General features: G+C 35.4%; 4 protein-coding genes across 22 annotated transcripts in view; 3 read left to right on the top strand and 1 right to left on the bottom strand.

The window, feature by feature from the left end:
* Nucleotides 1-11,968, top strand: part of Glut1 (Glucose transporter 1) — a 36,869-nt gene extending 24,901 nt beyond the window's left edge. For 7 of the 17 annotated variants that reach the window (XM_085481168.1, XM_085481167.1, XM_085481171.1 and 4 more), the window contains one exon: nucleotides 2,803-3,601. In XM_085481168.1, the coding sequence (XP_085337294.1) occupies nucleotides 2,803-2,947 (145 nt within the window). In that variant the 3' untranslated portion in view covers nucleotides 2,948-3,601. Of the gene's footprint in view, nucleotides 1-1,018; nucleotides 1,540-2,802; nucleotides 4,266-5,626 lie in introns of those variants that run through there. The other 10 variants (XM_085481169.1, XM_085481173.1, XM_085481172.1 and 7 more) reach the window with 5 other exon arrangements.
* A 152-nt stretch (nucleotides 11,969-12,120) lies between these two features.
* The window catches only part of MED27 (mediator complex subunit 27), a 140,329-nt gene continuing 125,034 nt past the window's right edge, over nucleotides 12,121-27,415 (bottom strand). The window contains exons 1-5 of one of the 3 annotated variants that reach the window (XM_029312313.2): nucleotides 14,009-14,149; nucleotides 13,341-13,519; nucleotides 12,923-13,195; nucleotides 12,528-12,828; nucleotides 12,121-12,374 (exon numbers count right to left, since the gene is read on the bottom strand). In XM_029312313.2, the coding sequence (XP_029168146.1) occupies nucleotides 12,240-12,374; nucleotides 12,528-12,828; nucleotides 12,923-13,195; nucleotides 13,341-13,513 (882 nt within the window). In that variant the 5' untranslated portion in view covers nucleotides 13,514-13,519; nucleotides 14,009-14,149 and the 3' untranslated portion in view covers nucleotides 12,121-12,239. Of the gene's footprint in view, nucleotides 12,375-12,527; nucleotides 12,829-12,922; nucleotides 13,196-13,340; nucleotides 13,520-13,610; nucleotides 13,768-14,008; nucleotides 14,150-27,415 lie in introns of those variants that run through there. The other 2 variants (XM_029312315.2, XM_029312314.2) reach the window with 2 other exon arrangements.
* Nucleotides 14,275-22,568, top strand: LOC114938365 (uncharacterized). The gene is made up of 12 exons (XM_029312302.2): nucleotides 14,275-14,652; nucleotides 14,745-14,817; nucleotides 14,956-15,103; nucleotides 15,195-19,312; nucleotides 19,438-19,588; nucleotides 19,810-20,019; nucleotides 20,086-20,296; nucleotides 20,461-20,615; nucleotides 20,693-20,955; nucleotides 21,064-21,247; nucleotides 21,461-21,739; nucleotides 22,051-22,568. The coding sequence occupies exons 1-12, from the start codon at nucleotides 14,553-14,555 to the stop codon at nucleotides 22,462-22,464; spliced, it is 6,306 nt and encodes a 2,101-aa protein (XP_029168135.2). The 5' UTR covers nucleotides 14,275-14,552; the 3' UTR covers nucleotides 22,465-22,568.
* The window catches only part of LOC114938366 (uncharacterized), a 29,593-nt gene continuing 25,340 nt past the window's right edge, over nucleotides 23,163-27,415 (top strand). The window contains 2 exon segments of the mRNA XM_029312304.2: nucleotides 23,163-23,956; nucleotides 25,346-25,393. Of these exon segments, the coding sequence (XP_029168137.1) occupies nucleotides 23,210-23,956; nucleotides 25,346-25,393 (795 nt within the window). The 5' untranslated portion in view covers nucleotides 23,163-23,209.

Here is a 27,415-nt window from a genome sequence, read left to right on the forward strand (position 1 = left end):
GAGTAATATCAACGCGTTTGTAATTGGATGGTAATTAATAAGGGCCAAAGGTATCTGCATCTGAGCTTTCTCGCGTTTTAACTCGTTTGTATTTATCGTGGGAAATTATGCTTTCTCGAAAGCACTTCTCTCTCTCTCGCAAAGATATATACGGTGATGGGATGAAATATCCAAGACGTAAATACCAAGTGTTTTATGAAAATTTACTAATTTGCCTGCAAATTTGTTCGTTTAATGAATAACAAACTAACAATCTATTCTACAGCTTGTAACAATTTAAAGCTAATATTGATGTCGAGTTATGTCGACAATATCTGGTTTAACTGCTGGTTTTACATTTTAGTAACTCGAAAATGTTTCCTTTTACTTTACATTTTTATATCTACAATATATAGACGAGGAAAGGTAATATAGTTATAGCCATAGTTATCGTAATTCAATATCGATAAAACCGGTTTTGTTTTTTACCCAGCGACAAAGAAAAAATTTTGAAGCAGTAACACAGCAGTGTTTTGTGATCAGTGAAAAATAATTATACGATTATACTGATTTCTTTTTTTTTTTTAATTGGAATATTTAAAATAAATCAAAATTTAGAACAAGTAGTTTATCTATAATATTATGCTATCGATTAAAGGCTGTCTTATGTTAGATATAGATCACACATCGTTTATCTTATATGTCGTCTCATCATTGCTAAAAGTTTACGATCGCCGATTATCGTTTTACAAGAAAGTACAGTACATTGTAGAGACATCGATTAGTATACATAGTTGTGATACTCGGCTGACGTAGTTTCGAGATACGAGTCGCGTCAAATATGCTAGAGAGAAAGAGAGACAATGTTTTCCTTTTTACTCGTTTAGGATGCATTATATGTTCTAGAGGAGATTTACGAGATACATACGTGTGCAAGTGTCCGCGCAAAGATAAAAAAATTAGGACCTCTTCGAAAGTTGAAAAAAAAAAGAAAACGATTCGAGGCATCGTTTGGACATGTAACGTTGTTGTCTTGCAGGGAAGAGGAGCTCGCCACTAACTCTAGCAAGGAGACCGTCCTATCTGACGCCACCACTGTCAACCATAGCCACGCTACCTAACCGAACTATAAACTATAAACTATAGATCTAAACAATGAGACCGTATCTATAATCTGCAATCGATTCATTCGGAGAAAGATATCGTGGACAATCTGGCGCGGTTTGCCAGAAACTATTATTGATCTACATATTGTTATATACATATATGTATATATATATATATATATATATATATATATATATATATATATACATATATATATATTGGATGACGAGAAAGCTGTAGGGGCGTTCATTATATAGCGTGAGAAACTGTGTTAATCGATACGCACTGTGTAATTTCACATTATAAGCTACGAGATCTGATCTACGAGACTACGCTAGCTCTCGCTAGTATTATACATATACGTATTTTACGAATATTTCGGCATCACCGAACCATATTGTAGACCATCACGTTCTCTACGTTGTGAAATAAATCTGTCTGTTTATTTAATTATCCGGATTGAGTTTCTTTCTATTCCATTCGCGTTAATGTAATATGTATTCATCAGCCAGGATCGACTCTGATTTCTCGTTCGAGGTCGACGATCACGTCAAGATCTATACGAAACTTCAACGAGAAATCGTGTCATCCTCTGCTCTGTGAGATATTTATATACGATATACATATATATGTGTGTGTGTGTATCATAATTTGTTGTTTGTCAAAATTACTGTAAATTTATTTATTTGTAAATAATTTCCCTCATCTTTTTGGTAGGAGATTTGTCTCTCGATGAATTCTGTCTAGATGTATAATTTGCCACAGGTCGACTAATGTTTGATTCTTTCTTTCTCTTTTTTTTATAATTCTCTCTTAGTATAAGTACATATTCATATAAATTTTACTACACAGGCCAGTGAAACGCTGTACTAGTACATGATTAGAAACTGTGAAATGAATCATTATATACATATACTATTTTGTATTTATATTTTGTCAAGTGTATAAAAAACACACGAGTGCAGCTGTGCATCCGTGAATTTCGTGCACGGATTCTTAGTGTTACTCGTCATTTCAAGATCCGTGAATCCGTTCAGTCGTTTGGGGATCCACGGATCTTTGAATCTGAGAAATGATCGATACATCACAGATAAAGGTAGATGAAGGTAAAGAAAGAAAGTCAAATGTATTCTATGTACATTTGTTGTAACTCTCTCTAAAACGTCGAACAGTATTTAGTATTTAGGTTCGGATAACCAGCTGAATATCGTCTAGGATATCATTTATCATCTCGTCGAAACCGTAAGAAATCGCGTAATCAGCATAAAAATGAACCTACATTTTCCCTATAAATTTCGCATCTTGAGTTTTCTTTGCATCTGTAGCTGTGTTTTTCCTACATTCATTCATCATTCATTGTTCGAAATATCATATATCATCAAGTTATAATAAGTTCAGCTAATCATATCGTAGTATATGGTAACATCCGTCATAGTAAAATCGTAATAACGGTATAGCTGGCTCCAACAGATTCTCGATTTATTGTACATTCGAGTAAAAGCGATTAAATTAGAAACACGTCAATAGCGAATAATATCATTAAATTGTAAACTCTCGTAATATATTTTTATATACGGCATGCATATGAATGCATGTCGAGTCAATGCTCCGGAAGAAAATTCGTGCGATGAGAAAAGAGAAAAGAAAAAAAAAAGAATCAATAGAAATGTGATTTAAAAAAATGGAAACTTGGACAAGTCGCGTGATGTTTTACAGGAGCATGCTAAACTGTGTGAATGCATTAGAGGGACACATACCACCAGCAGAGAGCGCAGCCCTGATGGTGGCAGAGGAGAAGCCACATCCTGATTCATGTAAGGCTTTAAAAAAAACCCTGACCAACCAATCGTTAACACGATAATCTGTAAAACCCTGTCATCTTCGTCCGCAAGACAAACAATTCTTTGAACACGGCTGCGAATTTATCGAATTTTATTCTCTCTCAGTTTATATTTTATGAGAATTAAATATGTGGACAATCAGGTGTTTTTTTTTGTATCCCTATCTACAAATGAATCGTTTACGATATTTTGGTAATTTATACGAATAACTTAATTAAAAATTGACATGATGCATTGGCGGACTCTACTAAATAAATATAAATTCGGAATTAGAATTTTTGAAGTCATTTTTTTCATTGTATCAGATTTTTGCATCTTTATCATTTATTTATTGCATATTATGTTCAAAATATTTGTTAATAATTTTGTTTCATAACTGATCATCTCATCTATCATGCATTAAATTTCAGCTATATTTTTCTGTGTGTACAATTTTTAAATTATCAATAATCATCGAGTGTGCAAGAATTGTTTGCCATGCGTTGCTTTACGCGCATATCCATCATTCTGCATGCCATATGTATGTTTGTAAGTTTTTCCTGATTTGTAGTCTCATTGTGGAACATCTGTTTTGAATTTATTTGCGAACGTTACTTTTCTGCTTTCAGTATAATTCGAAAGTGCAGAGGCATCAAAGTGCTGGTTATACGACAGTCAAAGTATACATTGTGCCGCTTCGACAAGACACACACGAGTGATTGTAGCGAGAAAACATTATTTATCTCTTTTCGCGATTAACAAGCAAATTAAGAAAATAATAAAAAAAACAAAGAGACGACGAAAGACAGATCATAAAATGTTGCAAAGTGTGCTTTAAATATCGAGAAATCAAAGAGACTTTAATCTATTTATAACAATCCATTAGAATAATTGCACAAACAATTAATTATTACTCTTTTTTTTTTAACTTACGTCTGTCTCTGCGAGGAAAATTGAATTTCAGACTAAATCTGTTGTTCTCCGACAAACGTTTTCCTTGCTTATTCACATTCTGTTCTCATTCTACATAATAATTTACGTTAAACATCGATCTAGTGATTTTCTACTTTAGCTTTTTTTTATTTGACACACCGCTTAAGTTAGGTCATTCTCGCGAAAACTCGCTGGACTTTCCGAGTTCCAGTAGAGCTTATTTTTCTGTCACTCATCATCTGTAGAAAATATGCAGAAGCAAGCTAGTTATCACGTTAATCAAATCGAAAAATATATTGCCTTCGCAGAGCAACGATTCTCGGCAATATCTTCGCAATAATTTGTAATAAACTGTAAACGATGTCTATATCACATACACGTACACACATACACATACACAGAATAATAAGCTCTATAAATGTATTACATACGTACTACTATATTTATCATCATCTCTGTGCAAACATGACAGTTTCCCATCCTGTATTGTATTTATATACATTTTGGAATTAATCGATGCTACGTAATCTCACGCAAAACGACAAAGAGTTGGGTATAGATAAATATACTCATATATACCTACTGCTTCATTTATACGAATATTATATCGTATATATATTTATATATCTTATGCGCTATCGACACTGGCCTTTGTAGTAGTTTAAATGGAAAAGGCAGGCCAATCTTTCTCTCATTGACACATATATACATATACTATATACTGACATAACATCTCTGTGAAATTGATGTGGCAATCAGGGGCGAGGATTTATTTCGTTATGTAATGAATTCTTATAGGCCAATGTACATATACGTACGTATATTATACTTGGCGTTGTTGCTGTTAATTTTAGTACGATGCTGTACAATAATACATATGCTCTCGCAGCATGAATGGTGTAACGGGCATGAATGTAATTTCTAGTGCGCGCATGAATGTAATTTCTAGTGCGTAGGATCGAAGAGCAATTTCATCTCTCGTGAGACATTTATCAGCTTCAGACGTTTGGCTTTGAAAAAATTTAAGTCACTTAATCAGTCGGATCTCGTTATATTAGTTTAATTATTAATTAATTAATTTAATTATTAATTGTAATTAAGATACCTCGCGTGTGGCAAGAAGGAGACACGAATATTATATACAAACACGAGTATATCATGTTTGTTTAAATCAAAGAAATATTTTTTTCCAAAACATCACATATCAGCGATAATACTATTCTTGTTTGTTGCTTTTGGAAAAATATTCGTTGAAAAATATTCGTACGTGAACGAATATCTATTTCGTAGCAGAGATTATTTCTCTCGTTCCAAATACCGATATATCCGGGGAAACTTTGAACATCAGACAGAATAATTCCCAACGCGATTAACCTTCTTTTTGGCCAGTTTATATCAATGCGCTTAAATTGCATGGGATTAGCTCTGAGACTGTTGAGAGTAGCAGTGGCTATAAAGAAGGAGCTTGTCGCACGATACCGTCTTGAATTTTAAGGATAATTGCTAAACACATACAAACATACTTACATATACACACAGACACGGACACGAAGACAGAAGCGTTATACATTTAAATATTTACCATTCCGTCGAGGAAAGACCGAAACTCAACAAGATCCAGAAAGTGGTAGAAGCTTGCTTGTTGTTCTTACACTCGAGAGACACACACATATACATAAATATATTTTAGCAATGTGTCCGGAAAGTAGTTGACGAGTAATTGACACACGTGGAGTCGAGGGGGAGTCGCGTGAGAGACACACGTGAGATTAACGTGCACCCCACAGTTGTGTTTGCAGCTGGATCCGAGCGCTCTTCCGTCGCTCCCGCTCAGCCGGAGAGACCACCGCCCCCGCTTCCCCCGCCACGCTTTCCGAACAGCGGTGTCTGACAATGGGAAACAGCTCCTCTTAATATCGGTAACCTAGTGATCATGAACGCGCCGATACCGCTGCCGCTGCTGCTCACCACCAGCAGCCTTAGCCTAGAGAACCAGCTGTACGAGATCATCACCGAGAGCAGCAAGGCCTGCGCGGCCTTCCTCCGGAACAGTCTGCGGCGCGCGACCAGCCTCGGCTGGACGGCGACCGAGGGCTTCGAGACGACGGGGATGACGACGGCGACGAGGACGACGAGCGGCGCGATAATATGCAGCGAGCAGTGAGAGGAGAAAAACTGGAAACTGGAGAAAGAAAAAGGGAAACAAAAAAGAAAACGCGAAGCGGAGTATTGCGAGAAACCCCATAATTGGGCGAATACATTGAGTGACGAGTGTTCCTCGTTTTTTCGATCAATCGCGATCTCTCTCTCTCTCTTTGTGTATGTCTGTCTGTCTCTATCTCTTCGCGAGTTGCGAATTAGTTCAATGAAGAGCGTGGGGGATCGATCGGGGCAATTTTTTTTAAGAAGAAGAGTATTTGTGAGGATGAATGAGGCACCGCGATTATTTCTTTCAATGACGTTCAACCGAACGTCGCATCGCTTCTTAATCGTTTCGTGATATTTATGTAATAAGTATATAAATTGCGATTTGCGACTTCGTAAGGATTATTAGACTCGTCGTTGGGAAAAATTCCGGTGTCTGAAATTACCTCGATCGAGCCTACATCTCGATGGTGCTTAGCGACGATAAATTAATTCGGGGGATGTCGTGAGAAAATGTTTCGAATATACAAAACGAATACGCTAAGAAGTATAACTTTGAAATCGCCTGGTGGGTTAAAGTCGAAAAATGCCTCCTTCTCGCAGGAGTGGAAGTCTTCTCTTCCCTCGGGCATTCGAGTCGGAAAAAAAGTCGATTAGGATGAGCATGGTAGATTAATCGAAATGTTGCGAAAGTGATTTGTGCCTAGACGAGTACGGGAAAAATAGAAAAATGGTGTAGAAGAATGGCCGCAAGTAATCATGCACTTGATTTGATATACGAGTACTCGGAACTTTGTGCGAACATCGAAGGATATCGAAATGTGAATCGGCAGACACACACACCCACACACACACGCATATGAGAAGGCAGGGGAAGGGGGAAACAAGCTTGTTGAAGAACGAAGGGTCGCATCCCCTTTCCCCATTTTGCGTAACACAACACCCCTTCGTCCTCGAGAGAGAGAACGAAGCACGACGAACGTGTATATCTATATAATACCTCTTCACTTTTTATATCATTAATTTTCTAGGACTCATGTGTCGGGACTATGTGTCGTTTTTTGTATTACACTCTGTCCTCTCTGTACGATTCATCGCGACGTGTATTTATTAAGCCGCGCGCTGTTACTCTTCCGCGACGACGATAATAGGATGGGATTGGGATGATAGAGATGTGCGAGCGCGACTGCCATAAAAAAACCCGCAACAAATTCAAAAGATTACGCGAGCTGCCCTCGAGACACTGTGATATTTTCTTTTCGTCGTTTCCGGCGTTTGATCCCGGAATTATCGAGAGCGAGTGTACATGGCTATAATATAATATATGCCGGGGAGAAACGGTACCGAATATTCGTTCGCTTCGCGGAAAGGACTGATTAATTTTCCGAATGAATGAAGAGACGATGAACGATTTGAAAGGCGTTTAAAAACGATGAAAATTTCGTCGGTAGTAAAGGGGGTACATCGAACCTCCGATGAAAAAATTGGGGAGTTAAAAGGAATTGAGATATATAAAAATTCCTCTGCCGATTCCTTTTAAATCCGCCTGTTTTTTTTCCGTTCCGAGGGAAGGCTAGCGATTTTTTCGAAATTCACGAAATCAAAGGAGAAAAGGGAAAAAAAGGGATATTTTACCTTGCCTTTATATAATAAGTCGCGGTGCGTAACAGTGCGTTTAACGAACAAGTATAGCGATTTCTCGTATATCGAAGATCTCAAATTGGGCATCGACCAAACTACATTAAATTAATGTCAAAAGAAACCACGTGGAATTATTAGCTTATCTTTCGATTTAGCCGCGACCTCGACAACGTTCGCGATCACGTCGAACTCATACGGTGCCTCTCGACGACCGCAGTATATATTCACGAAAAACTATTAATCAACCATACTTTATCTTACAAGAGACGCAGGGTATACTTATGATACACTTTCAGCCGTTTCGGGCGAGTGGATGTGTCGATTCCTCGATTATTTGCAGCACAAATATCTCTGCAATGTATCTCGAAATCATCTTAAATCGATAACAATACCAAAAAATCGATTTCGCGGAAAATAAAATGCGAATAAAATGTATAAATAAGTTATGAATTTTTCTAAAAGCGTAAAATGATAATTTTGTAACTCGCGAATCTGAATTGATGAATCCTCGACATTTCATCGATGCAATTTTATTTTCTCTTTGACACGACAGGAATCGACACCTCGTCCGAATCACGAAATCAATAACAGCAGCCTGTCTGCGCAGAGGCATGCCTTTTCTTACTCCGTCATTAATCTTTCGTCCCTCCCTCGCTGCTATCGATCTTTTTAACGGAAGTGCACGCGATTCGATATTTCGGGGGACTCCGAGGGAGACGTCGATCTCTCCTTCCACTCTCATCCCCTCACGTGCTGTACATATACGTGTATATACTTGTATACTTCTACTCTGTACTTAAGAGACGTCGCTGAGAGAGCCACAACAAGTGTATAATAATCCAATATAACTGGAGAGACAACTAGCATACTCCGTTTCCCGCTAAAAAAAGTAGCCTTACCGATGAGTGACACAAACGAGGACAAGTACATCTCTCCACCGACACTGACTCAGAGCCGTTGTAGATTCCAAATAAGTCGATCGGAAAAAATCCACGTCGATCGTCCAACATTCCCGTGGCTCTTTCGAGAGAAGCCCTTCCTCTCTTCCGCGATTCTAGATACGAACCGATGAAATCGGCTTCTATCGTTCGTCGTTTTTACGTTGCATTCACGCTTACCTGCATGCAAGAGCTGAACGCGAACATCTGAAATACGTAATTGTATCGTGAATCGTTCGATCCGTGAGTATTATGCAAAAAAATGACTTACCGATTTAATGACCGTCGCGGTTCGCATCTTCCGGTACCATCCGAACATTCATAAATAAGTCTCGATATCAGTGAAGATTCATCGCGCGTTTCCGACCGGATTAATCTGTGAAAAAAGAAAGAAATCGATAAATACCTTATCTTGTACAGTAACGAGTCTCTATCATTTTTCATATTAGAAATTAATTAAAAAAGTCTTTTCATTCCTTTATCTATCTATTAATATTCATCTCTTTCTCTCTCTCTCGCTCTCAATGGAATTTAATTAATTTTTTTCCTTAATCAGAATTGAAATACATTACAGAGAGAATTTCTTAATATTTCGTATTGTTTAATTTATTTTACAGAATGGGGGAGAATAAAATAATTAAATAATGATGTGTCATGCAATGTAAGCCTAATAATATCTTTTTATTCGTTATGCGAACTTTTCAATAATTGAAAAGTATGTGCATGGGATTTCAAGCATTTTTCGAAAACTTGGATCATTCGTTTGCAGTTTTCATACATATATAAAGTGTCTCTGAGAGAAATTATGATATCATTATTTAAACTTTTCTAAAAAAAGTAAGCCGAGATCGATTTCTTATCTTTATTATTTATCCAAACGCGCTTGTATAAAGAATAAAAATTGATACGTTAAAAATAAAAAAAAAGGATACGGTAAGAAGTCAAAGAAAGCTTAAAATTTTTAAAGAGATTAGAATTTCAATTTTACAGAATTTATTCAGATTATTCCGAATAAATTCCTGACGATTCTTTCTCTAAAGCAACTCTACTTGCGGGGCAACAAAGTGACTTGAATAGATACGCTGTTTCGAAGATCGCGACGTAAACGCAATATAGTTATTTAGACTAGAGAGGATAAATGAATGTGAAGAAAAGAGAAGATCAAAGTGGAATCACGCGCAACAAAAAAAAAACGCGTCGTACGATATCATTCGAATGTGAGAGCGACTAAAAGAAGTTTTTAATTATAAGCTGTCCAAAACATACAGAATCAGTGAGAAAGGCAATAAAGCTATATTGAACTGAAGAAGAAAAAAATATACTAAAGTAGAGCTCCTTGCATTATATGAGTATTATCAGAGAATTCAGAATACTATATTAATTATCGATAACTCTAGGCTAGGCGTATATACATATAGAAACTATATATAGCTACTAGATGATAGTAGCACGGCGTTTTAACAAGCTAATTAATATAATTGGAAACTTCACCAAGACAGGCGAATACACACTCTCTCTCTCTCTCTCTCTCTCTCTCTCTCTCTCTCTCTCTCTCTCTCTCTCTCTCTCTCTCTCTCTCTCTCTCTCTCTCTCTCTTTCCTTCTCTTTCTCATACACCTGTGCAATGACTGTATAATAATTATATCGCGGATCGAGTAATATCGGCATTATATCACCATTTCGAAATGATCATTACAAGCTTATAAGAAACGCGGTAATTACCGAGAGAAATATGATGTACGTGCGATTATATTTTGGTTCAAATTAGGCGCGTCGATTCCGGGAACTCTCGCAGGATCCTCGAAGCCGACGTATGTGCGAATTACTACGTCGCCATAGTAAAAAGAGATTGCAATTGCAAATGCGCGTGCGCGCGTCGGTTATTATTGTAACTGTAAAACTATATCCGGCTCCAACACATCGCGCTGCGGCAACACACATACACATGCACACACCTGTTAAAGAAACCTTCTTTCGATTACCACCTCACCGAGAAAAGGCATGCTACGATATGTGTTCACAAAAGATAGATCATTGGCACTAAAAAAAGAAAAAAAGAAACGTTATCACCGTCACACACACGGCAATTTCTATATATATATATATATATATCCTCGAGAAAATGCAGTATGCCGTAACGTTAATAAAAAAGAGTAAAATTACGCGAGATCCGTAAGCGAGTTAAACGAAAGGCGTTTTTCCGTTCCGCGTGCGAATTTACGCGTCTCGAGAGAGAGAAAAATTATTAACGTCACACGGGGAAGGCCTTTCTTAGTCCTTACGCGCGAAAAGGATTACACTTATCTGTAATTGAGAGATTCACGTATATATAATATTATAACAGAATACTTCGTTTTTAAAAAAATTGTAATAACGCGCGCGCGTATACACATATATATATATACATATATACATATATATATATTATTAAAAAATGGCTACTTTAAACGCGAAGACCTAATAATGTATTTCGCACTCACCACGACTTTGATAAAAAAAAGATAAGCAATGATCGCATCAATGGTTTCGAGTCAATGACACAATATTAAACTCATTGAGTATTACAACGTTCATAGAGCCTTAAAGGGAGAAAAAAAAAGAAAAGAAAAAAGCAAGCAGAGAAATTTTCGAACAGTCCAGCATAAGTGATTACAATAACGATTTGTAAAATAAGTTCACTGCCACTCAAACGACTTGCGCCCCTTAGGAGAGCGCCAATATTCCAAGATGTGAATGTGTACAGTTATGTGAAAAGTATATTATATATATATAATAACGTAATTATATTTACATATGATACTACTAATTAGCATTATGTAAAACTAAATAGCATGTAACGATACTAAGAGTGGTATACATACGTAGAACATAGGTAACGAGAAAGAAAAAAAGTACACACATACACACACTTACACAGATACATACGCACGCACATACATACACACATATACTGATCGCAGAATTATTTCAAGCAAAACGTTCATTTGTACATTACGATATTAAAGATTAGCACTAACTTAAACATAAGTTTTCGTTGCTGAAATGATATATAATCAAGAGTTCGATTGATATACTTTTTCTCCCTTTGCCATCGCTTATACAACACGAAAAAAGGGCGTTTATTTTTATCTATAAGTTCGAAATCGAGAATCTCTCTCCAAGTATCGTCGCTATCAATAGACATCTGGTGACAGATTTAATCGTATATTTAATCAGCTTTCTCCATTATGAGCGCGATCGACACACACAGTGCCCGCGTAAAATATATGACGTATGTTGTTTCGGATTAATGTGTTGTCTAATGCTTTGCAATTTTTCTCTCACAGAACGCGATATGTTCTGTGCGATTTGCATTTGTTAAGTGTTATGTAATTGAATTCTTTTTATAAAAGCCCTTACATTCTCTGTGAAAATGTTTTATTTCACCTCGTCGCTATCCTAACATCGCAAGATCAATTAGCGAAACATGCACGTACATATATTGAAATAGTTAGAAGTATTTTATTATCATTCATTAAAAATTTTTATCAAATTGGCAAATGTAATAATCCGGTCGATGAATGTTTTATAGGCATAAAATTTTATTCATTATATTTCATTATTGTATATTATTAATAAAGTACTCTTGCAAAGATCATATTTATTCGACTGAAATACAAGACACCGAGCTGACATCTTATGGCTTGCATTCCTGATGATAAGGTTCTAAAGTTCGAAAGTCTCTCCAAGTTGGAGGCAGCGCGCTGTGCAAATACAAGCCGCAGCGTTTGCAAGGTTCGCTAAATAAAGTGTTTAGACCATGTAACCATGTCTGGAAATGAGATAAAATATGATAACGACTGCATGACTTAAGCACTACAATCTTTACGATTAACGATTAGCCCAATATCATAACAGGCGATTAAAATCGCAATCAATTAGTTCAATAATATAATATTCATAATAAAAAAGCATAAATCATTACCATAAATGACCGCACTGCTAATTCAGGTAATGCGAGCGAATGGAAGTGCAACATCGCCGCATGTGCGTTCTCCGTCACTTTGCGGAAGACTTTATGCCTAGATTCCGTCCACAGATCCATCGTTTCGAAGTGACCCTTGATTACGACTCGTTCTATCATCAATCCTTTAAACGCTATCAATGCTTTCAGGACATGTCCCAGGGTAACGTGTAATACTGCATTCGAAGCGAATGGACGGGACACTGAGACTGTCATGTCACTGAACTGCCGTTCAATCGTTGATAGCATGGAATCAACTTGCCTGTTTAAAAGCATTTAAAATTAATCCACATTCCAAAATTAAAGCATCACTTCATCGATTAATACATGCATCATTAGAATTAAGAGTAACTTACGCTTGAGATACATTATGACTACTGGTGTAGAACGGTCTTGTCTTTTTCGTTCTAGTTGCAACCGTGTAAGATCTTTTTAACGAATTCTGATTGAGCAATGTAGAAGCAACATTACTATATTCGTGAACTTTATCTGTCCACTTATAACAATTGACAAGTGTACTATAAAGCGCTTGTCTTTCCTGTGTAGTTTCCTGACTAAGATATGTTGTGCTAGCTAAATTAAATGGACCCGGTGGTGGATTTAAACTACTTATTATCTGTTCTACATCCCTGTTTCAAACAAACATTAATTGCATAAGTAAATTGTTTCATAATAGTATAATCCAAAAATGGAATTATTATATTATTTTATTTAAAATTATGTCTCATTATATTCTATTTTCTGAAAATAAATTATTTTATCTTGTTTAATTACCTTAAGTTAAGATTTACTGTAGTTAATAGTTCTTGTAACTCCAATAAATATTTGGATTCTTTATTTTCATCTCCATGCTCCGCTCGCAAACCATTTCCAAGAGAATCAAACACTTGTCCAACATTAGAGCGAAGTACTTTGATAGCTGTCAGCGCTGCCTGTAGTTGCTCCATTTATATCTGTAAACATATTGTACATATATTAATATCTGTTCACAATGTACGTTTGTAACCATATCACAAATCTACAATATTTATAACAGGTCTTTACTTAATGAAGTTGATTATCCATTTATGTTTTATGAAAGATAATGTGTACAGATAATAAAAAAATTTCTAATAAAACACTACTGTTACATTAAATCACTGACGAGGTAACAATATCTCGTCAGTGATTAAATGCTGCATATCTACTGTTTTAGCAGACAACAGTCTCAAATTTTTTATTTTACTATCTTATATCAAATACATTGAGCTATTTAAGTGATGCTTCAAGTTATTAACAAATATTATGTATAACATATTTTATTTTATGCAAAAGTATGGTCACTGAAATCTTGTGTTTTTGTTAATTTCCAACATTTTCTCACGATCGACTAAAGACGATAGTCGCTTGATTTTTGACAAGCGCTTTTGAATTAAAAACAAACTTGGGTTGACAATGAATACCTGACGTATAATACAGTTAATTAATGCAGTCAATTAAATTCTTCTCCAATGTAAAACTGACGCCGAATATTTTCACCTCGCATATCATTCTCCTTTATTTCATCTGCCAGATAATTTTCATTCATCTTCGATTATGAATATGAAAGAACGTAAACAACGCAGTCTCATTGATCCAACGAACGATTAATTTGCCGTCAGATGGCACTCATTGTCCAATCGTCGTCCATGATGCATATTATTTCTACTTGTCAACGTGAGCAACGCTGTAGTCGCCTGATTGCGTGTTTTCTTTGTGCAAATATTTGTTGCATGAGGGAAATTCAAAACAAAGAGAATTATTGACACGAGTAGGTGCATTTTATGCACCTGTGTTATTGCCGATTCAAAAACGTTAACAATATTAAAGAAATATTTATTTCTCGTTCTACCGTATACGTTTTTACGTGTATGTAAAATGACGTCATTGGGATAATGCCGCGCAAAAATTACAATCTCTTTATGCGACACATGAACAGTGGATGTTGTGAATAAAGTGCGAGTAAAAATGAATAACACAAAATTTAGAGAAACTGACAATAATAACGCAATCATGGAGTCATCGATAATTGACGACTCTGAAGACGAATCCGACGAATTATTCTCAGGTAATGATTACACGTCTTATTTTATATGTATGTATGTATGGACAGTACATAGTGTGTTATTTGCGGTATTTTTCTCATACGCAAATTTTTAGATGACGAACAAAAAGAGATCAAATGTGATGCTCTAATCTTGAATCGCTTTGAAACACCTAGTGACAGTATCATGTAAGGCATTTTTATTTTGATACTTAAGAATTTTGTTATGATTACACACACAATACATACAAAACAGAGATCTCTTAGCTATCTAATAATAATGATATAAATTTAAATAAGTAATGTATAATCGGTCATTCTTTATAGTGTTGACAACAAAACGACAGATGCAATTCCATGTACACCGTTGAGTTTGTTACCTCTTTTAAGCAAGATAAATGAACAGTGGAGTAGTGATTTTGAGACACCACAAGCTCAGCCAGATATAAAATCAATGACAAGTACAACAGAAAAAGTAATACATCTCTTTAAATAAAATATATTATATTTTTACATTGTACTTTATTTCTTTAATCATAATTTTTATTTTATCAATAATATTTTAGAGAGAAGAAACATCTAAATATGAACAGCATACACCTGATATTTCAATTGTTAAAAGCGTAGACAAAATTATGTCTGCTTCTCCCATTATTGCTGTAGAATCTAGAGCATCACGAAGACGCTCCAAACGTCGTATATTTAGATCTTCTATATCGACAGACCCATTGGTTATAACCAACAATGAAGATAGTACAGTAGATGTACCAATAGAAACATCTATTTCTAAAAATATTAATTCCGCAGTACAAAATAGTGCTACAAATGTTGCGGAACCTATTTCATCTGTAGATAATATTCTTGAAGATTGTGAGTCAGAAGTTTTCAATAAAATTGAAAACATATGTAATAATGAGGAATTAAAAAATCTTACAAATATTACACCTGACAATTTGGATACATCAACACAAGAATTTTTTAGAAATGTTTCGTTCAGTAATATAGATCAGGTATGCTTGAACACTTTTAATAATGAAACAACAGTCAAGTCTACTGTGCATTGTAACCAGAGGATCAAGGATACTGATAAAGACAGGAATAATGAAGAGAATCAAAATATAGGTTTCTTTACTGCTCATGGTGCTTCAATTAATGTCTCAAAGCAAGCTGTATTTAAAGCGAAGAGACTGTTCGCAGATGCCTTTGATATAGATGAAACTCAGGCACAGAATTATGAATCATTTGCCAAAAGAAATTCTAATGAACAGACAAATAAGCATTTATCATCATCCTATTCATTTGTTGATACTGTTTCTATCAATACTACAAAAGAAATATTATCCAAATCAGAGCGACAAATTACAGAACATGACAAAACGCGTATTACAAATTGTGAAGAGCCATTTGTAAATAAAAGTTCTATTGAAGAAATCAATACAGTTCCTACTTTGTTCTCAACTGCTAGCGGTGCATCCATTAACATCTCAAAGGAAGCATTATCTAAAGCAAAAACATTATTAGTAGATGAAAAGGATAATGATAAATTAATAAAATATTCTGAGAGTCCATCTACAAATAAAAGTTCTATAAAATCAAATGATACAACTTTGACATTATTTTCTACGGCTGATGGTAAGCCTATTAATATCTCAGAAAAATCATTAGCCAAAGCAAAAAAGTTATTAGCGGATGAAGCAGAAAAGAAAAACGATATATTAATAAAATATCCTGAAAAATCATTCATGGATGTAAATTCTATGGAATCAAATAATATGACTTCAACATTATTTTCCACTGCTGGTGGTAAGCCTATTAGTATCTCAGAGAAATCATTGGCCAAAGCAAAAAAGTTATTAGTGGATGAATCAGAAAAAGAAAATGATATATCAATAAAACATTCTGAAAATTCATTCACAAATATGAATTCTATGCAACCAAATGACATGACTTCAACATTATTTTCCACTGCTGGTGGTAAGCCTATCAATATTTCAGAAAAATCATTGGTCAAAGCAAAGAAATTATTAGCGGATGAAGCAGAAAACAAAAATGACATGTTAATAAAATATCCTGAAAAGTCATTAACAGATGTAAATTCTATGGAATCAAATAATATGACTTCAACATTATTTTCCACTGCTGATGGTAAGCCTATCAATATTTCAGAAAAATCTTTGGCCAAAGCAAAGAAATTATTAGCGGATGAAGCAGAAAAGAAAAATGATGTATCAATAAAATATCCTGAAAAATCATTCACAGATGTAAATTCTATGGAATCAAATAATATGACTTCAACATTATTTTCCACTGCTGGTGGTAAGCCTATCAATATCTCAGAGAAATCATTGGCCAAAGCAAAAAAGTTATTAGCAGATGAAGCAGAAAAGAAAAATGATGTATCAATAAAATATCCTGAAAAATCATTCACAGATGTAAATTCTATGGAATCAAATAATATGACTTCAACATTATTTTCCACTGCTGGTGGTAAGTCTATCAATATTTCAGAAAAATCTTTGGCCAAAGCAAAGAAATTATTAGCGGATGAAGCAGAAAACAAAAATGACATGTTAATAAAATATCCTGAAAAATCATTCACAGATGTAAATTCTATGGAATCAAATAATATGACTTCAACATTATTTTCCACTGCTGGTGGTAAATCTATCAATATTTCAGAAAAATCTTTGGCCAAAGCAAAGAAATTATTAGCGGATGAAGAAAAGAAAAATGATATATCAATAAAATATCCTGAAAAATCATTCACAGATATAAATTCTATGGAATCAAATAATATGACTTCAACATTATTTTCCACTGCTGGTGGTAAGCCTATCAATATCTCAGAGAAATCATTGGCCAAAGCAAAAAAGTTATTAGCAGATGAAGCAGAAAAGAAAAATGATGTATCAATAAAGTATCCTGAAAAATCATTCACAGATATAAATTCTATGGAATCAAATAATATGACTTCAACATTATTTTCCACTGCTGGTGGTAAGCCTATCAATATCTCAGAGAAATCATTGGCCGAAGCAAAAAAGTTATTAGCAGATGAAGCAGAAAAGAAAAATGATGTATCAATAAAATATCCTGAAAAATCATTCACAGATATAAATTTTATGGAATCAAATAATATGACTTCAACATTATTTTCCACTGCTGGTGGTAAGTCTATCAATATTTCAGAAAAATCTTTGGCCAAAGCAAAGAAATTATTAGCGGATGAAGCAGAAAACAAAAATGACATGTTAATAAAATATCCTGAAAAGTCATTAACAGATGTAAATTCTATGGAATCAAATAATATGACTTCAGCATTATTTTCCACTGCTGGTGGTAAGTCTATCAATATTTCAGAAAAATCTTTGGCCAAAGCAAAAATATTATTTGCAGAACAATTTGATACTACTGTTGAAGAACAGATAATTTCTAATAAAATTGATGTTTTTGATAACAAACAATGTGATATAAATACTTCAAATATTAAATCTTGTACTGCTTCTGACAAAAAAATTAAAGGATGCGATTTAAAAATTTCATATGATGGCCTTCATCATCTAGAAAGCGATCAAGAGATAACAGTTTCAAGCAACGCTCTATTAAAATCACGAACATTCTTCTCTGACAACCATCTGGAGAATAATAGTCCTAATTTAAGATATACATCATTGCATAAGAGTAACAACGATAATTCAGATGAGAACACACCCTTGAGCAGGGACTACATGCCTGAATCGAAAAAAGCGCGTTTCAGTAACGAACTTCAAGCTAGAAAATTATCTTTCGACGACATGGATATAGATATGGATAACGACGAGAACCGAAATCCGGACAAAAAAAATTCTGTCTTAAGATCGGCCGAAAGTGATGTAGAATCACTTGAACTGGATGTGATGAGTAGTCCTGTTCTAGGAACACATTCGAGAAAGCGGAAAGATTTAGGACATCGAAGGGACAAGTGTGCATCACGAGCGGATAGAACATCGCCTAATAAAGAAGAAAATGTAGCATCACGAGGAGACATTGCGCACAAAGATACATCTTGCAAGAATACAGATATGAACGAATCAGATACGGAGATGCAAATGGAGAGACAAAAGGAGGAGAACAATACGGAATCGAGCGAGTACAGCGATACTCAGTTAATGATGTATTTCGTCGACGAGTCAGCGAAGATACTGCAGGATCGCTTGACGGCCGCGTTGGAGCAAGAGAAGGTCGTCACCTCGAAGAGGAGACACGGATCGAAGCAATCGCTCGGCCATCTGTATCGTTACAAGCAGGTTCATTCTAAGGTTCGTTTATCGTTGAGAGAAATCAGCAGCGGTGCATCTCCTGTACCGCTCTCATATCAGGAACTCGTTGATCGACGAATATCGCCGAGTATTCTGGGGATCACCGCCGCGACAGCCTCGTCGTATACATTCCGCTGCTCCGATTTTTACGGGAACGAAGAAGTGCGGACCAACGTTCGCGGAATAGAAATGGAGGACGAGGTGCGCCTGATTCTGGATGAGAATGGTTACGTGGGAATCTGGGAGTTCCTTCGCGCTTTCCTCGCGAGTTCGGGTGTAGATCCGAATCTGGTTCCCGCACGCTGGGTCGAGAATCATTACCGCTGGATCGTATGGAAATTGGCGTCGATGGACAGAATGAAATTCGGCTCGGCCAAGTTACCTAGGTATTATCTTTTATGAAATTAGTACAAAAATCGTTTCTAATTTTCTAGGAATCGAATAGATTTAGCTGCACGAGAGATCTATCTAGCAAAAAGAAATTAATTTGAATAATTTTCCTAAATTTCAGGGCATTAACACCTTCACGCGTGATGGCGCAATTAAAGTACCGATACGATCGAGAGATTGATCAGTTTCAGCGATCTGCTATAAGACGTATCTTGGAGAAGGACGACGTCGCGTCTAAGAGAATGATTTTATGCGTCTCATCTATAGAAGAAGTAATATACATATACATTTTATTGTATAGAAATTATATAGAAATTATATATAAATATATATATATATATATATATATATATATATATCTTATTATATTACATGAATATATTATATTATTTAATAAGTAATATATTTATTAAATAATATTATATTATTTATTATATAACATGTGGAAAAATTCAATATTTTCTCGATGTGTTACACGTATCTTAATTTGTAGACTAATGTAAATACGGAGATAGGGAAGAGTCCGCGTATAGGAGTGCCAAAATGGAGAATAGAATTAACTGATGGCTGGTACAGTGTACCTGTTTGTATCGATATAGGATTGGTGAAGAGCATATCAACTGGGAAAGTAAGAGAGGGCACGAAATTGGTGATATCTGGCGCGGAATTGCTAAATTGCGATCAAGGTTTCTATCCACTGGAGGTAGGCGTCGATTTTTTTTCGGAATTGTTTTCTTTTTTATCTCTTTTTATTAATTTCTTATCGCAGGCACCAGCTTCCGTGTGTTTAAAATTACACACAAATTCAACCAGGCGTGCACGATGGGACGCGAAATTAGGGTACACACCGTGCTCAGGACCGATACCCATCAAATTACATAACGTCTGTCCGAACGGCGGTTTAATTGGAAAAATGACAATTATTGTCGCTAGGGTGTATCCGACGTTATATCACGAGAAAACCGCATCCGGAGATTCGAGTAAGATACGTTTGAATTAAAAGTTGCGGAGAGTCGTAACGAGCTAGCGAGATAATTTGTATTCTTATATTAAATTTGATATATATTAAATATTATATTAAAAATAATATTAAATTTTTCTTATATTTAAATTTCTTATATTAAAAATTATTTTCTCGCGACAGTTATTCGAAACGCTAAAAGCGAGGCGAAAGCACAAAGCACGTATGAACAGCAATGTTTGTCCAAGATCGAAGTATTTTATGCTAACGCGGAGAGAGATTTTCAAAAACTTTCCGGAGATAAGTTGGACGAAGATTACAAAAGCTCGTCTTCACAGGTACTGTGATTAACTTATTTAAATTATTATCCTTAGCTTATATAAATTTTATTCGATTCGTCATACGTTAAATATAGAAATCCGCCTCGAAGAAACGACGCAGCGACGAATTATTGCAAGAATTGCAGCAGGAAAAAGAGACATTCATGCAAGACCTACAATCAAAATTGCGGAAAAGTTTGCCGGAGCCGCGACAAGTTTCTCAGCTGCTCAAGGTTCGCGTATGCGACGAAAACGTAAACGCAATCCTGTCAATCTGGTCGCCCGGCGAGGAAGTTGTCAATGCCCTCAGAGAAGGCGCGTGTGTCTCGCTCTATAACGTCGTCGCTTCTGGAAGGAGGTATGCATATCATTTTCTCACAGGAGAGAGAAATAACTGTATCGCGCGCGGTACATACGTAAATGCTGGATTTTTTATCTGAATAAATATATACAATTGTTTCGACAGAGGAACCGAATTACAACTCACCGCGCGTCGGTCCTCGATTTTTAAACCGGTAAAGATGCACGATACGTCATATCCTACTAGAGTATACACGTCCTTTTGCGAAATGGTCAATTCTGAGTTTGCTCCACCTTACGGAGAATTCGACACGGTGGGTTTTGTCTGTTCTGTCGGCCCTGCCCCTTATGTAAGTATTTTTATCATATTTTTCTAAAATTTCTGGGATAACTTGAATGCGAATACTGTTTAAAAGATTATAAAAAGTATAAAAATATAAAAAAAAGTGCACGATTTGAAAAATTGAATAATTATGTTAGAATTTCATGTTTGAGATAGCTATTGAATTTTTTTATATCTACAATTCTCAGTTTAATATTTTATATGAACGTATCTTTTATAGGGTATGAAAGATTTCGAGGTCGTACATTTGGCGTATCCGAAAAGGGATTCGAATGACTCCTTATATCTTTCGATATTGTTTTGGCAAGGAATAGCCGGCTATGGCTACACAGATATTCTTACTGTCGGATCTATTGTAGCGTGCAGTAATTTAGAATGGCGAAGAGCAACTTCATGGAATATCCCAGCGGCGTATTGCACGGACAGAACTATTTTTACGTGCAATCCTCGTCGAAATCATCTTTACGAGGCCTTCGAAAATTTACAAAATCTAATCACGGTACGTTATATTTTTTCCCCCTTTATTTTATATTTTTTTATAATTTATAATTTCTACAATTTCCCATACACAATCTCTTATTTTTAATTGTATTTTTATAATTATTAAATTAGTTAATGCTTTTCGCAAAAAAAATTATTACTTATAATATTCACAGATAAAATGGGAGGATGGGTTAATTAAGAGTTTTCATTTTATTTGTGAATATTTTATATTAAAGCTTTCAACTTCAGAACTATATATATTTAATTATTATCATAATTATTTTTTCCAAGCCGAGATGCACTTATCTATTAAACTTGAATTTTAAGGATCCAATTAAGTATGCTGAAAGGTGTACTTTCGCGCTTAATGTGGAATTGCAAAAGAAGTCAACGCCGACGCGTTATGTGACGAGTAAAAGTACTCCGATTAAAATATATAATTCAATCGCATCGAGCGTGGACAAAAGATGCGATTACACGTCGCCGCTGGCGGCACCGAGATCAGGAGCCGACAGCAGCCCGAGTTATGTCGCATCTAATCCCTCGATCCAGAGACGACTCGAGAAACTCCAATATTATGGCGAACCGCCCGAACTGTCTCCTCTCATGCTCAGAAAATCCAAGAGGGTTTCTTTGAATTTCCAATCCCCCATACGCCTTTCGTCGGACTCGACGAAAGATGCCTCGAATATTGATCAGTCCGGGGATCCAGACTCGTCCGGAGCGTTGAAAAAAATATAATCACAACTTATTTGTTTTCATTCTAATTATAAGCGACAACTGTAAAAATTGTTAATTATTTTATTATAATTATATAAATATAAACTATTCGTTTATTAGATATATATATCCCACTTTTACATTTTCCATTCGAACTTATTCCAGTTTTCTTTTCCTATATTTATTTCCAAAATTCCTACATTTATTTAAATTGACAAATTTAATTTAAACAGAATTAAAAATGATTTCACAATAAAATAGCGTCTATCGGAAATATCAAATGGAAGATGTAAAAAGTGTTTCAAGAGATATTTCGGTTATTATGAAAAATATGAAATTTTCGCAATTTCTTTCGTCCACTATTTTATTTTTTTTTTTTTACAAAAGATAGTAAAATTTACAATTACGATTTATAAATTCTGAAGGTATATTCTTTTCTCCAGAGAAAATTCGCTGACAAATCCCCTAATATATGGGTCCAGATGTTAGACAGCTGTTACCCCGGCAGCTGATCATTTTTATTTTTCCTAAACTTATGCTGGTTGAGAAATATAAAATACTAGTTTGCAATGATTTTTGAAAAATAAATTTGCTCGGTATAATAAGGTAAAATTAATCGAAAACGAAAGAAAAAAAATAATTCTAAAGTATATATACATATATAATAAAAAGTTCTTTTTTTTTTTAAATAAACGTACTAAGAAAGAAAAAGTTCCCAAATCTCATAATTTTTATTCAATCAATAAATTTCAAAATAAATTTTCTCATGCCGACAAGAGTGAAAACGGGAGGGCTTTTCTGTTTTCTCGGGATAATATATCTGACAGTTGTGCGGATCCTCGCGGACCGTCACGCGATTGGGCCGCATGCGCGCAGAGGAGAGGCAGGAGAAACTAGAAAAGGACTGCGCGCGGACTTTGGCGCTCAGTTTGACACGCACCGGTGTACCGCGCGTCTCGTCTACGATTTTTTCGTCATTCATCCGGTCGTCACGGATCCGGGCGATTTAAATAGCCGCCCGATTGACTTCCGAACTGGGGCAGAAATCTACCGTGTTGTGTTTTGTTTCCTCTCGGGACGCGAATCTGTGCGCGGCGATGATTCGCGAAGCGATGGTTCGCGCGTAGAGAAACGACGAAAACACGCATTTATTGGTGGTTCTTTGTGCGTTCGATCCCCTAGATCGACTTTAGAGCTTCATTATAATCGTCATCGGCAGCGGGGCGCGATGACGACCGAGACCCCGAAGGTGGAATTCGCCCTCGGCAGCGAAGTGTCACCCGGTCGCTTCTTCAAGAGCGCGTTCGCGAGAAACTTCATCAGCAGCGGTCGCGACTGCAAGTCCCTGGATTACGAGCTGCTCGACAACGCCGTCGTGAACGATCACCGGGAGGATCGCAACAACAACGCCCGGAACAACAATTTCTTCTCGCTCGTGAATTTTGGGGATGACAAGCCGGCAAACGGCGCCGACAACGACGCTCCCTGGGAGCAGCCGAAGCCGAAAAATGAGGTGAATGTTGCAGTGTTTCCTTTCGCACAACGTGCTCTCCTCTCTTTTTTAACGGTAGCTTTGTACGTGAAGTATCACACACCTTAGAGATGTTGCAATGTATCCTTTATATCTACAGTGACCACACAGAGAGAATTTTCTCTTATAACTTACCCTGAAAATCAATAATCATGGATCAATATTGAGAGAATTTTATGATTCTCTGATTCATATTTACCACAATAAAAAATTAATAGATTCGATTAATATTTAGGACTAAAATTTACTATATATTTTTTATTGTGGTAAATATTAATCAAAGAATCTCTCTCTAAAATTCTTCCAATACCATATATTGTCCTACGGTTATGATTTTCAGGGTAAATTCTAAGGGAAAATTCTCTCCGTGCATCCGTTCTTTATTTTAGATTTTAGAGGACTGTCCTGTATTTCAAGTAGAAGTCCTTTAGATTTATTCATTTTTCAATATTTAATTTTGTCCTTTATGTTTTAATATCTAATGCAGTATTAATATTAGAACTCGTATGAAAACAATGGAACTTATCCGGAATCTATTTAAAAAACCAAGGACTTTTATTCAAACAATCAAGGACTTTTTTAATCGAATCAATTTCAAACTATAAGAAATTATTTTTTTGCTCGTCGATTTAATTGAAAACTGATTTGGAAATATGTTGAACCAAACCCTTTTCAGTTTTATTTTCTCAGAAAATATGGTCACTGTATGTACATATATCAGAGATTTACATGATATGATGTAAGATTCGAGAGTGTAAAAATGTAATTTCGCGAAAGAAGACACAGATAATCTGTATTATCTATCCTTTCTTCAGCTTTTCTTATCAAATATTGTGCAATTCCGAATTACATTTATTCCCAATTCGAGAATCTATATAAGGAAGCTACAATCTCTCTAAACATTCGTCTGGAGTTAAATCTCCCATGCATAGGACGATGAAATGATTATTCTTATTTGATTGCTAGGTGAAGTTTAATATCGCGCTTGAATTACGACGATATATAAGATCGTAAGAATAATGATAGCAGCAGCAACACAGCAGCAGTGCGTACTTGGTTACAGTGCGTGCGTTTCTGCTTTACGACTAATTACGAAATTGGAAGCAAAGCGCAATGAAATCCTTCGAGCGTTAGAACGCGCGCGAGTGTTTTGTAACTCGATTTAAATACAATAAACGTAGTTTTCTGATGGATATATGCTGCCGGCCCGTATCCGCCATTGTGTCGGATCTATTAAATGTCGAAAGATGCAACGCGGATAATCAGGGAGGAGAGAAACGTTCGCGATCTCTCGATGAAAATATATAACTCGTTTACAACGCGATATAGACGACGACTGTCGAATAATTCGATGCTTTCTATTCTTGACAGGCGGCACAGTCAGCTGCAGATGCGAACGAATTGGAGAAACTTCGAAAGGTGAGTTTATTTTATGCCTCGTCGGCTTTATTATCGCATATTCATCCTCGAGATGCATGTTTCCGCAAAACGGAAACACATCGGAAGTATATACACATCTGCTCTAATGCGTGTCTTTATATATCATTCGACGCGTTTTGTCACTTCATCATCATTTCGTCGTTCGACAATCTGAAATCTACACGGAGAATTTTCTCTTAGAATTTAAAATGAAAATCGTGGGATAATATTGGAAGAATAATTTTATTATATTAAGAGTTTCTTATAATACTTATCATAATAAAAAATATTAATAGGTACGTAATAAAATTTATCGAATATATCTTATTGTGAGAGATATTAATATTTTTTTATTGTGGTAAATTTTAATCCGAGAAACTCTTATAAAATTCGTCCAATACCATATTGATTTTCAGGATAAATTCTTTATTAATTCAAGAGACAAAATTCTTTCTGTGTACTGTTTGCAGAATGTAGTAAAGAAAAGGGCAACAAAATATGAACTTTCTGTTTTATAATTGTAAATTAGTCACTTGGAGAATCATATACTTTCCATAATTTTTGTAAATCAATACCGAAGAGACTGAATTCTATTATTATTTAAATGTGAAAAATTAAAATAGATAAGAAAGCATGTGCGCGACTCTTTCAATAGAAACCTCCGATTTACAGGGAAAAGAATCGATGTATTCTGAAGAATATAAATTCTCATTTTGAATTCTGATCGCGCGCGGAATCTTCGTTCTTTCCGATTCTTCTTTCAATAATAAGATAGAAGACAAGCTAGGTATTTTGAAACCGTGACGCGCACTTTACAGATCGAAATGAGAGAGAATTCTTTCATGTGTGTACGACTGTTTATGCGGAAAGTAACCAGACCATATTTCCGCTTGCCTTTTATTTCGTTGTTAAGCGTTCCCCGATCGGGCAGACGGCAAAACTAATCGTTCGAAACCACGTGAAATTATCTGGAATCCCTGCAGTATAGTATGCCTTTTCATGCTTATTCCCTTCTATTACCATATTATTATCCGCGCATTAATGTATCGAAGCGGGCGAATCTCGTCAGGTATGTTGGAATCATTTCCACGACCCGAGTATCATTTGGTTCGCGAATATTTACACAGTGAATGGATCATTTATTCCGCGAGCCTCGTAAACTCTATTTACCCAGTAATTATGTATCTAGCGTCACGCGAAATCCGGTGCAATAAAATACCAAGTAATTATAACAGTATTAATACTGTTCTTTTTTAATCACGTCAATAACCATTTTTTTACTTTGACGTTTACTTTGATTTTTATAATCATGATTTTTTAAAGTAGTCCTTTAGTAATCGCTAGAGTATTCATTGATCAAATTATCAATTAATATATAAAGCATCTACAAAGCATTTATAATTATTAGTATACAAATAATAACATAGAAAATACCTCATGAATTAATTAATTAATCATGCACAGAATTTTCCTTTAGAATTTACCCTGAAAATTATGGTAATCGTGCGGGATAATATGATATTGAAAGAATTTTACAAGAGTTGCTCCGATTAATATTTATCATAATAAAAAATACTAATATCTATCACAATAAGATACATGTAAATAAAGTATTTTCGATTAATTTTATATTATAATATGTACATAGTAAAATTTATTATGTAAATATTAATATTATATGCTATATTATTCCACGATTTTCAGGATAAATTCTAAGAGAAAATTCTCTCGGTATGGAGGTTGAAAAATAATATTCCTGGACTAATTGGTAACACATGCACTTTTTCGGTATATATAAAAATTGGACTCGAGTCGATTCGAGTCTACGAAACATTCGTATAGGTGATTTTGTTCGCACTCGTGACACAACGGCCACTTCGCCGCAGATCGAGCATATATACTATATATATGTACGTTTGAGCGGAAGTCCGCTTCAGCCCCTCCCGTAATTATTATCAGTCCGAGGGACCGTGCAGGCCTTTGTGGGACCTATCCGAATGCACGCCAGCACGTTTGTCCGAC

The sequence above is a fragment of the Nylanderia fulva genome, unplaced genomic scaffold, assembly GCF_048542155.1.
Source record: "Nylanderia fulva isolate GAGA-0341 unplaced genomic scaffold, ASM4854215v1 Scaffold17, whole genome shotgun sequence".
NCBI classification, from domain to species: domain Eukaryota; kingdom Metazoa; phylum Arthropoda; class Insecta; order Hymenoptera; family Formicidae; genus Nylanderia; species Nylanderia fulva.